Below are 12,257 nucleotides of genomic sequence, written 5' to 3' on the forward strand. Positions count from 1 at the left end.
TTATATGCCATCCTATAATCATGTTATTAGGAAAGCTTACAAAATGGGTTTTGTGTCAATTTATGTCATTAGTAATTTACCATGTAAAATCATGATGAAACAGTTACAAATGACTGTCCTAATATTTTTAACACTTTCAAGAAAACAATAAACTTGAAATATTATTTTATTTGATCAAACATTGTATAAACCTTTTTCTAGAAATGTGTGCTGTATTGGCCAGAGAAGAGAGGGATATATGGAAAAGTGGAAGTACTGGTTAACAATGTGCAAGAATGTGAGAATTACACTGTCCGCAATCTTACATTAAAGGTACTGATTTTTATGTTGCTGTTTTTCAAACCACTGTATGCAGTGATTATTTGTACCACCTATTGGACTAGAATACAAATTTAATATTGAACAGGTTCCAAGAAAATATCATACTTAATGAATAGAATATATAAGACTATGATCAGCTGGCAACCCAACCCTATGCATCAACGTATCTGCTTAATATAGCAGCATAATACAATACTGTATAGGCTATAAGGTATATATAGTATCCTAAATTATGAGTAAGACATGGCAGTAATATATGAAGGCTGTCAGCCTTCCTCAATGTCCTCCAAATATGATAGTTGTAGGAAAATTACAGTGTATGCCTAGAGGATAGTTTGGGAAAGGTTATGTATCAATAATGAAATAATTTCTATTTTATACATCCTAATAACATTTCTGAGACATGTCCAGTCTTTATCCCTCTTGTAATCTGGCTTTGATTTGGCTTGATCACAGTTTAACTGCAGGTTTTATTTGGCATCTCATGCTCTTTGCCTGGGGGTGCCAGATAACAGCCAGCTACCACCAAAGATATACTGCACATGTAGGCAGAATCTTCCATTGCCAGCTATAGAAGGAAAGAAAGGATATTCTTTTTCCAGTCCCCATGACCATGTTCGGGCCCAAATGCTAATCCAGCATTTGAGTTCCAAAGAAGGACTTGCTTTACTGAGTGCAAAATCAGATTGTGCCTCATTTTCATTAAGTAATGCTGTTAACAGAATACTGTATATGGTTCATCATTTTCAGCAAGGAAACCAGTCAAGGAATGTCAAACATTACTGGTACACTTCCTGGCCAGATCACAAAACTCCAGTCAGTGCTCAACCTCTTTTACAACTCATGCTGGATGTAGAAGAGGACAGGATGGCTTCAACTGATAGAGGACCTATAATTGTTCATTGCAGGTAATTTTCACCTTTTATTTGTTTATTTGTTTGTTTATCAAATTTTTAACACCACCCATCTCCCCCCACAATTTTCACCTTTTAAAAAAAGGATGTGTCACCTTAGAATTAAAATGAATTAGAATTAGAATGGAGCAGGATAGGAAAAACCATGAATAAAAATTGTGTTTTTCAAATGTTGATAGTGCAGGTCAAGATAGTGAAAAGCTAGTCCATTTAACTTATTTCAGTTTACACTAGAAGCAACTTTCCATTTAACTCAGTTCACATCAGAAAAATCTTTCCAAGCTTCTGACAAGAATCTTTCTCAGCCTAATCTGGACATAGTGATGATTAAAACTGGGACCTGTTTGATGCAAATTTTATGTTCTACCTGTACTTCTACAATTGTCCAAAAGACAAAAGTCCCTCCCCTTATTGCATCACTTCCTTAAATCAGAGAGATCCCCTATTTGCTGCTTAAAACAGATTTGGCACTCAGTAGCAGCCTTCTAGCAAAGGGCAGATCCATACTTCCTGCGTGGCCTACCCATGTTTTCCAGCTTCATTTCAAAACTGCTATTTTCATACCTGAGCTGTCATAAGATCTTCAGAGTGGATGGTCTCCAGCATTTTGTTCTGATATAGTTACAGCCACAACTGCAGTTGGTTACAGGGCTTGGCATATTCCCTTCCTCTAGTGTCTGATCACTGCCCTAGCCTGCAGGTCTGCTATGTTCTCTGCATTTTTTATAATCTGATTCAAAATTGATTCAAAAATGGCCTATTAAGTCAATGAACTATGCCAAGCCCTAGAGGATTATGCTCCATTCAACCCTAACATCTCCTAGTGGACACCCTTTTGATTAATGCCCAGACTGGGTGAAGCATGTTCCTTAGCTTTCCTACCCCCTGCCCACAATATCGCAAAACTTCCTTCACTTCCCTTTATGTTTTTACACATCCTTAAGTTGCAACATAGAAACACTATAAGTTTGTTTTTAATTAAGCTGAATTATCATTTCTTCCATGTTACAAAATTTCGATGCATCTACATAGGAAGGTAGGAACCACAGAGCAGTCTGTTCCCCAGATGCTTTGATTACTGTAGCATCAGAGTAATAATGCCACAAAAGTGGGTAGAAAGAAGGATCAAGGGAAATAATGTGGGAAGAGGGTGTGGAGGCATCCATGTGTGTAAACCTCTGAGAAGCAAGGGAATGGTGTGAGGACTGGCAAAGAAGAAACAACTAAAAGGAAAAGGTAGGCGCTGGCAGACCAGTCCACACAAGAACCAGCCAATGAGACTGACCTTTCTTGCATGGATGGGAAGGGCAAGAAGCAGGTAACAACCAATCAGGTCAGCCTGGACTGAGCACCAGCCTGGCCCCATTGACAACTGGAATCTGGACTGGAATTTCTGGAGTTGGCTTAAGAAACAGACATGGGGAACAAGCAGCATAGAGTGCAGTGTGGAATTGCCCAAAGTCTCGCTCTTCGGTAAATCTCAAGTCCGATTTTAATTTACAACAAACAATACTTGACAAGGATCTTGCATTCAAAGTAGTTAGTAATCCAGAATTCCTCTTCAGTGGATGATGTTACTTTTAGAAAACATATAGTTCACTGAATTTTCCTTACACCAGAAATTTAATAAGATCCCAGGTTATAGCTTTTGATAATCATTTACAATGTGCATCACTCCACGCCTTGAACTGAAAACTCATCCAGTGTGAGGGGAGCTTGTTTTTCCAGCAGTTGTGAATTTCCCCCTCATCCTCTCTTCTGTACTGTGGATTTTTAAAATGTCAGAAAAATTGTACTTGCACGAGTTTACCATACTGTGGCAGGAAATGTACATATTTGTATTATGATCTATTCAATTATGTAAGGAAAGAGGAAAAATACAAAACTAAGGATGGGAAACTAAGATGGTGGTTTAAGAATATGCAATACTTTTTATACTCTCAGAGAAAAAGAGCATAGACATGCTCTTTTGTAAATTGTGTCTTTTTTTGCAATATATCTAAGAACTTAGATATTCTAGAAGTGCATGTAGCCCTTGAATTGAGCTGAATTTTTAAGAAAAGGTTAAACATCACCTGCATCTACATAATCATATATGTTTGCATGGAATATAAATTGAAAGATTCAACTAAGCTAAGCTATCAAACAAATTTAGTTCTACTGAGAAAATAAAATGGACTTCTGAGATTATCCCATGATTAAATTAGGTACAAAGCTGTTTTCTGTCTTTTATGGAGAATATTTCAAGGCTTAAATATCCTGTGATACAAGCCATCATTTGTCATTTTAATTCTCTTCAGCTTTGGTTTAACTGTTTTCTTTGACAGTGCTGGAATAGGAAGAACAGGGTGTTTTATTGCTACTGCAATTGGTTGCCATCAGCTGAGGGAAGAAGGAGTTGTTGACTCATTGAGCATTGTCTGCCAACTGCGCTTGGACAGGTAGGATGACATAGAACACAAAATCCATTGATATTTGCCACCCAGTATTTTTATGTCTCTCTGTCACTCCTGTCATCACTACTGCAATTCTGAAGTTTTGTAGGAACTAGGAAAAACAAACTGATGACAAAGGCAAGCAAAATTAACAGAGCGAATAGCTGCATTGTGTGTAAAATCAGCTTAACATTTTTGCAAACTCAATTTCCTCTTCATCCAACATTTCAGTCCATACCCTTTGTGCCTATTTATGATTAATAAGTAAACAAATTAATGGAAATGCATTCATGCATTTCCATCATCGTGTGCTTTGGCCCTCTGCAATGGATCTTAGGGGCAAACTCATGAATGTATATAGCAAAACACAAGAAGTTTCATGTTAATATACACAAACAGAAAAAGCAACATTGTCAGCAGACAAATGGTGGGAGAAGTGGTTCTTTGATCTTTCCTTGCTAGCAGTGCCCTTTTAAACTTGTTCTGTAAATTCTAAGATTCCTCTACATACAGATGGATTGGACTATGGTTCCTATCATCCTCAGCCAGGCTATTTGTGTGGTGGCTGTAGTCTGTTCTGAAGAATGCCAGGTTGAGAATGGCCACTTTATTCCATAGCTAGTGGAATTCCACAACATGCCTTTAGAGAAGATTTGTTAAAAGTATCTGAGCCATATATTTTACTTTTATGGTCAGACTAAATACAGTTCTGCTGTTGATGCTGAAATGAGTCACGGCTGCAGCATTTCTTCTATGTCAGCTGGTGAGACAGGAAGCCTGCGAGGCATTAGAAAAAGGACAGGAAAATCTGCAGTCTGTACATGTGCTCTAGGGCCAGGTCACAGGTCACACATTTAGTGTCAGAATGCAAGTGCATTGACATTGGCAGCCGCATTCAGATTTTCTTATACGTTTGAAGATGCACGTTGCTTGTTCTGAATTTTAAATTGGTAAAGAATTCAAGGGCTGGGGCAGCACCCTCTGAAGAGAGGCAAACAAAATCAAGACATTTGGCTGGAGAATTTCATAGCCCCAAATGTACAGTTGAAATGCAGCAAATTGTGCTCTTCCCTGTTCTGAGCTCCTGAGTATATTCTAACACTTACAACGAATGCAACATGCAGATGATTCAGATTGGTCTTAATGTTGGTTACTAAAAAATAAAACTTGGCAATGCTATAGAAAGTTAGTTCAACTTTGGCAAAAATTCAGTTTTTCTTCCTATCCTAAGAGCTCCATAGTTGGGCGATGTGCTTGTGGCAAGTTAGATACATCTGGTGTTAGATTCTACAGTGTATTCTTTGTCAAGGGAACCTAAATGTCATGAGTGCAGATATTTAAGTTCTCATCTGCCAACAGTATAACTTTGTGTCTGAAAAGGAATTTCAGCAGTAATCGTAATAACAGTAGATGCCAGAACTAAACTATGAACAAGTGCTTACCATTCTTTTGCAGGAGAGAAACTGGGCAACTATTTCATGAAATGTTGTGGTTAGCTTACCATTAGCCCAGCTTCTTTCATTTTTCTTAATTGTGTCCATATAGGCATGCTGTTCTTGCACATACAGCAGCAGTAATTGTGATGGCAGTCTGGCCACCATTTTGCATCTTCCCCAATTCTTGGGCCCAAGCATCTTTTGAGAGTGTGGTGAGGGGAAACGGTGGCTGCCAAATATACAGACATGCCCAGTGCTGGAGAATATTCAAGGTGGAGACTATTCAGAGAAAATTCATTAGTAGCTGTTTTGTAGGGAATGAAGTTAGGGACAAAGTTCCTTGTTGTTGTTGTTGTTGTTAAACAGCCTTCTGGGAAAATCAACTCAGCTGCAACTGGAACATTTATACTTTGCACCAGCTGAGCTGCAGATACAGCTATGACAACTGAAAATGGTCCAAGATAGAGATGTTGTTTTCCATGGGGTGCTCACACATTTCTTTCATCCTGCTTTTGTTGGTTTTGATGGTGTTTGACATGATGCGGTCCCCTGCCAAAGTAGAATGGAAATACAGTATGACTGGACACAAGCACAGACACAGATAGATTATCAAATGATTTTAGGGGGGGAAATCCATTGTGTCATCAGCTAGACTTTACCTTGTTATTTTGCTTTGCTTTCTTTTGCTTTTCAGAGGTGGAATGGTCCAAACAAGTGAACAGTATGAATTTGTTCATCATGCGTTGAATCTGTATGAAAGCAGGCTCTCTGCTGAAGCTGTCCAGTGAAACCAGGGTGGAAAAAGTAAACAGGTCACTCTCTTTGGAGGTAATTTGTTTCATTACCTTCCAGCAACTTCTTCAAGGAGTTGACAGCTGTAGAAGGAGAAGCAGAGCATTCAACCTGTCAAAGGAATGTGGATGATTTTAAAAAAAAAAGCATTGAAGATTGATGGACTCTTGTCTTGAATGTATTGTGAGTTCCTGGAGCAGTTTTAATGAAGGTTAATATGCTGATGTTACACTGAATTTTTCACACACACACATGTACACACATACGTGTATATGCATATATTAAGGAAGATTTATTTCTGTATTAATGGAATATGAAACACTGAATGTATGTATGTATGTATAACAACTGGATGTGGGAAATTTCACCGAAGAAATGTGTATACATGCTTCAATGTTTGCAAAGTCTGTCTCGTGAATAGCCAGTCAGATGTTCAATTGTATCTGTTAAGTGCTACTACCTATTATGCGGTAAACTTAATTCAGAGCTCCTTGGGATTCCTTCTGGTAAAAGCTGCAAAGGGGTGATTATGAGTGCATATGATAACCACAGTGTCCTACAGAGAAAAAATAAATAAATTTATGGGTTTTTAAATGAATAAAAATCAGTTAGAGTTTTATATGATGACTCTAGTAAATACTCGTAAATATTTAATGCAAATAGTGAATTCTGTAATACAATGGGTGCAACACAAGGACCATTTCCTGTGCAATCCTACTGAAAAAAAGATGAAGTTATTTTTTAAAAAGGAATACATTTTAGTGAAGATTACTGTGTTCTTTTGAACTTTCACTTAATTTCAATGGAGCTTAGTCAAGAGAAATCCCTAATGAGTTGCATCCAGTGTCATTTTACAATAGTTATGCATTTATTCAATACACTTACTGTGTTAAAAACTGGTTTTTTGCTCCAGGACAGAATTCTGTGCATGTGTAAATCATTTGGGGCATTTTACAAACAAACAAAAAGGATCTTTGTAACATATATTTTTTTGGTAAAATTTTAAATATTTCCCTGTCTTTTAGTTTTATAAAGTTGTAAAGCCTCTATTCATATGTGAGGTTGGATGCTTGGGGAAACAAAATCTTGAAAGCTTTATTAAACGTAAGGCTTCTATATTTTTTTTCCTTGCCTATTTGTTACAGGGAAAAAAAAGATAAAGCTGGCATTTTACCTTTAGCAGACTCAGAGGTTTTCAGCATACAATTTAATTATAGGTTTCTAAAGCAAATGATGTTACCTTTGCTTCATGTAGTCAATAAACTGCATTAAAATGCTTGTAATTTTAAAAATTTTGTTTCAGTTATTAACATCAAATGTTGCTACTTTTTTGCTTTCCTGTTGGAGTATCTACAGGTCACATTCAGTGATAGAACATTCTGCCTATGGGCATTTCTCCAGGGTTTATATATAACATTTCTTCCCACTATTCTATCTGGGTAATAAGGAGTCATGGGTAGGAAACCTTTCTGTTACTATAATGAACTAGTAGTGGTCATTGCCACCTTTAGTGCCAGCAAAAGAGAAGCAGGTTATAAGATTGGCAGTACCAAGCCATGCTGTGTGCTACCATTTAGACCATTCCATTCCTAGCAATGGGTACAGCAGTAGAAGAGCTACCTCTGTTGAACTCTAATACTGGCACTGAATAAGATATCAGTAGCCACTACTACTACTACTGACATTTCTACACACTGCAGACTCTAAAAGCCAGATCAAAGTAGTCAGAACTCTACTTTCTGGATGATACAACAGGGACATTTCTGGACAGGAAGACTGAAAGTGACATATTTATCTGTAACCCAGTGAGAAATCCATCTGATTTCCAAAGCAGACCTATGCATTGCAAAGCTGAAGCTCCAAAGTTCACAATTCTTGAATTGTGCCACCTTTTTCAGCAATAAGACAATAGCACTAATCAAAATGAGGTATATATAAAAGATTAATCCTTCAGGGCCAGGCCTACTATTGCATGCTGTTTTTCTCACCTCAGAAAAGTGTGGATCCAAGGTAGACTGTGTTTAACAAACCTAATCAAAACGTATTATGAAAGAATTTCATTTCTTTCACAACCGATGCTGTTGTTTGGTAGGAAAAAATATGGATGAAGTGACAGCAAATTAAAAGGCTACAATGAAAAATGATAACATGAAGATCCTGTGTGAATGGGGAAAGTTACCACTCAGTGCCCAAATACTCAATTGAATTCATAATGGAAGAGATTTAAAGGCCTTGGAGAGTTTGCCCTTCTTCCTGGTGGTGCACCAATAAATCTATATGGCATCTAAATATTTACTGTTCCCAGATTGATGAATAACATGTCATTACAAAAAGCTGGTGGTATTTACAGGACAACACAGTGTATATTTACACACAAGAACACCTGCAGACACACAATTAAGCCAAATTACAGCTCCTCATCCTCAGCTGAGATCTGTTTTTAAATGCTGGCTTTGGTTTTCCCAAGTAGAATAGGTAGTGCATGGCAAAGAACTGTATGAAAATTCAAAGTGGTGTAAAACTCGCCCAAAAAACAGTTGAATAGAAGGAAATGTTCGTCACTGACTTTTTCCTCTTGTGAAGCCACATTTCCTTCCTAGCCTTCACTTCACTTATCTGGACTATGCTTTTAAAAAAAAAAAGTGAAGCGAGAGAAAGAGAGAAGCAATGGTTGTTGTTAGAGAGAAAATGGGGGGTTTATTTCATGTTCTAATTTCTACCTACCTGGCCTTTGCAATCTCTGGTAAGTACGACTTTACAGCTTTTCTATGTTTCTTCCTTTTTCTGGCTGTGATCCCCATCGGTTCCTGTGAGTTTCCACAAGGTTGGTGAAATAGAATAATTTCTAAGCTTTGGTTTACACAACAGGAATAGAGGGATGGGCCGAGGAAACCCAGGACTGTTTAGATTTTATTCAAAAAGAAAATTAAGTTTTCTTTTAAAAAACTACTTTAAATGTGAGTCTCTGAGACACTGCCCTGTCTGATCCAATTTCATATCTCCTGAAAGTTATAATATCATATGCTTACAGATATGTTTTAGGTAGAATCTGCTGTAAATAAATTGTAAATGAAAAACAAACAACTGGGCATGTTATTTCAGATTATTGATCTATTTTATTGGGACTTCGGGGGGGGCTTTTTAATGTATATTTGGCAGGAAGAAATACAATAATTATTATGTCCATGGTACCTTATAGTTAGGACTGAACAGATTTTATCTTGAATTTATTCCTCAATCTAGCTATTGTGCCTTTTGAACACTATAGCAAAAAAAGTACTTAAAAATTGTATTACAGTTAAGACAATTACACCCAAGTCAGTATTAGGGGGAAAAAATACCTTGTATTTATATTAAATAAGTAGAAACAAACATGTAGCCCATAAGGACTAGCAATATATCTTACAACCATTTTCAGTGAATACTGTTCTATTACAAAATGTATTAAAACTCTAATTTATTATTGATGCTAAAGTCCTCTGATTTTGTGTGTACAACCCAACCCAACACACACAGACACACATTAGGATCCAGAATTAGTCACCATGGAAGTCATTTAGACTTAATCTCATCATGTGGGTCTATTCCAACTCTGGCTATATGTTTATAAGGTTTTTTGTTGTTTAAGAAAAAGTGTAGTGAAGACTGAAATTCAATAAATCTTTATCATTATTCATAAAATTGACATCTGTTGTCCAAACCACTTTTTTTACCTGTTGATGAACTATTTATATACAATATGATGGGGCGGGGGGGGGGGGGAAGACAAAATGAATGGGTTTTAATTTGTGCTTTTGTTATTGTCCCTGTTCTATGAACATTAACTGGTGCTCTAATATGATACTATGGATTGTTTGTCTTCTTTTTTTAGATAGTTTTCTGATTATCCATGAGCAAAAAGAGCAGTGTATTTATGAAAGTCATAAAATAGCTTATGTGGGTATGTGCAACTTGACCAATATTAATCAGCAGTGGACCTGGTTGCAAGAAGAGAAGCTTCTCCATCTTAGATCTGGCCAATGTCTGGCCATCACCAGGTCCAAGGCTGTGCATTCCCGCAAAGTGATTGTTGCCAACTGCTCTGAGGCTCCTAGCTGGACTTGCTACAGCAGTGAAGGCCTCCTGGAGGTGAAAAACAGCTCTCTCTTCCTTGAGAAACGAAGCTCAAGAGTAGTTGTGAAGAAGGGCAGGAAATATCCCCATAGTTGGAAAAAACTTGATGTCAGTGAGAAGGGAGAGACCATCCATGAAAATCTTTGCTCAAAGATTGGTAAGCCATTTGTTTAAATATGTTTCCTGTCAACTATAAGCACTGACTGGTTTTGAAAGTGCAATGACATTTGACTCAAAGGTGAAGAATCACTCAGAGGCACTTTAAAAGCCATCTAGGATAGTTCAACCATACTGTTTTAAGGATAGTGATAAGAAATGTCTTTTTAATTATATGTGTATATTTGTTAGTTTTCTCCATGCTTTCAGGTAGCTTTTCATGGCCTTTCTTGAGGATGGTTGACACAAAGATGCATCCCCTCTTCTTAGACTCCTTCATAGAAATGAACAGACCAAGATTAGCAATCCTTTAAATACACGCTCACGCCAGTAGTGTGGAAAGAAAGGGCTGTTGTCTGTTTGCCTGTTCAAATTATAGGTAAAGGTAAAGGTTTCCCTTGACATTAAGTCCAGTCGTGTCCGACTCTAGGGGGCGGTGCTCATCTCCGTTTCAAAGTTGAAGAGCCGGCATTTGTCCGTAGACACTTCCGTGGTCATGTGGCCGGCATGACTAAACGGAACGCCGTTACCTGCCTGCTGAAGCAGTACCTATTAATCTACTCACATTTGCATGTTTTCGAACTGCTAGGTTGGCAGGAGCTGAGACTAGCAACAGGAGCTCACCCTGTCACGCGGATTCGAACCACCGACCTTCTGATCGGCAAGCTCAGCAGGTCAGAGGTTTAATCCGCAGCACCACTGTGTCCCTGTTCAAATTATAGTGCTTAACATTTCTAATATATTTTAAAACAAACCAGTCACACTGACAAAAACAAAGAAACATGGATCAGTGTGCATACCCCAGTATGATAGATAAAAAAAGCAACAGATAAGATATACTATTTGCCTGAATGTATGACTGCAATAAACTTCGAATTACAGAATGATTTATTCATACCGCATTCTGTTAGCCACAATGTTGAATCAGCATGTAACAACAAGCCAGCAATTGTTTGGGTGACTGGTGGAGAGCTGGTATGTTTGATATTTTATTTTTCTTTATGACCTGGATCAAGTAGACATTTGAGCTGCTCTATCCATGACTGATGGGCTTGGTATCTTGCATTTCTTTTCCATCTAATATATTTTGAACAAACATGTCTAGGATATAAATTGCAATGGCCTATGCAATGGCTTAGGGGTGTGAATAATACAGGCCAACCAGAAAATAATAACTGGACAGTCATTGTACTTTCCAAGTGACATAAATCCTCTGTACTACAGAGGATAGTAGAAACTCCATCATTGCAACCCTTTCCTTTGGCTTTCTGTTTGATTAGGTTAATGTTTTTAAGCTCCAATGTGTACATTACATGTTAGTACTCTTTAGGTTGGATGTGTATGACTACCACAGGTTCTAATTTATTATTTACTTTTAAAAAATGTTTTCTTATTTTAGTGAAGAAGACATTAAGAGATTAAATATATGGATAAGAAAAATAGTTTAATTCCTTTTTTATTTTGAGCTAATTTTTGTCTTGCATCTACTTAACTATGAGGATTATAAGTCTGAATACTAAATAACTGAAAGGAAATTTTTAGAAGTATATGATAAAATATATTAATTTGAATTTATCTGTGGATTTCTGTGCCTAGTATATGTAAATCTAGATAAATTTAGAAGTACATACCCACATAAACTGATGGAAGGCTAATTTATATATTCTTTTGTTTAACCAGCCTGGATCTGATTATTACTTTGTTGATGCTCCAATTCATGTGGTAAATAAACAAGTTTGAGTCACAAAACACAAAATTTTAACAAACAACACAAGAGCTTCATGCTCCATTCAAAATAAAGAAAAAAAACATGCAAATCAGGCCATAGCCTGAGTAGACCTCTTTGTGGAGCACTTAATCTCTGAAGTAGTCCAGAAATATCATTCCATAAATTATATCAACTCTTTAAGGCATCCACATCTTTTCCTGGAACTGGCTATATACACAGTGAGGATGACTTTCTGTATTCAGATATTCAGTATTCAAAGAGAAAATGGCACAGAGCTCTATGAATGCAATAGAAATTTTGGATTCCCTTCAAAAAGGTGACAGGGTGGAAGAATGGAGACACACCTTCTTGATGGCTGCCC

General features: G+C 37.2%; 2 protein-coding genes across 2 annotated transcripts in view; both read left to right on the plus strand.

Annotated features, from left to right (window-relative positions):
- Positions 1-7,176, plus strand: part of PTPRR (protein tyrosine phosphatase receptor type R) — a 91,756-nt gene extending 84,580 nt beyond the window's left edge. The window contains exons 11-14 of the mRNA XM_063309131.1: positions 202-312; positions 1,072-1,229; positions 3,563-3,676; positions 5,801-7,176. Of these exons, the coding sequence (XP_063165201.1) occupies positions 202-312; positions 1,072-1,229; positions 3,563-3,676; positions 5,801-5,894 (477 nt within the window). The 3' untranslated portion in view covers positions 5,895-7,176. The remainder of the gene's footprint in view (positions 1-201; positions 313-1,071; positions 1,230-3,562; positions 3,677-5,800) is intronic.
- A 1,240-nt stretch (positions 7,177-8,416) lies between these two features.
- PTPRB (protein tyrosine phosphatase receptor type B) overlaps positions 8,417-12,257 on the plus strand; it is a 76,433-nt gene continuing 72,592 nt past the window's right edge. Inside the window, exons 1-2 of the mRNA XM_063309130.1 lie at positions 8,417-8,641; positions 9,770-10,168. Coding sequence (XP_063165200.1) covers positions 8,566-8,641; positions 9,770-10,168 — 475 coding nt within the window. The 5' untranslated portion in view covers positions 8,417-8,565. The remainder of the gene's footprint in view (positions 8,642-9,769; positions 10,169-12,257) is intronic.

Source organism: Candoia aspera, chromosome 7 (genome assembly GCF_035149785.1).
Source record: "Candoia aspera isolate rCanAsp1 chromosome 7, rCanAsp1.hap2, whole genome shotgun sequence".
In the NCBI taxonomy this organism is placed as follows: Eukaryota; Metazoa; Chordata; class Lepidosauria; order Squamata; family Boidae; genus Candoia; species Candoia aspera.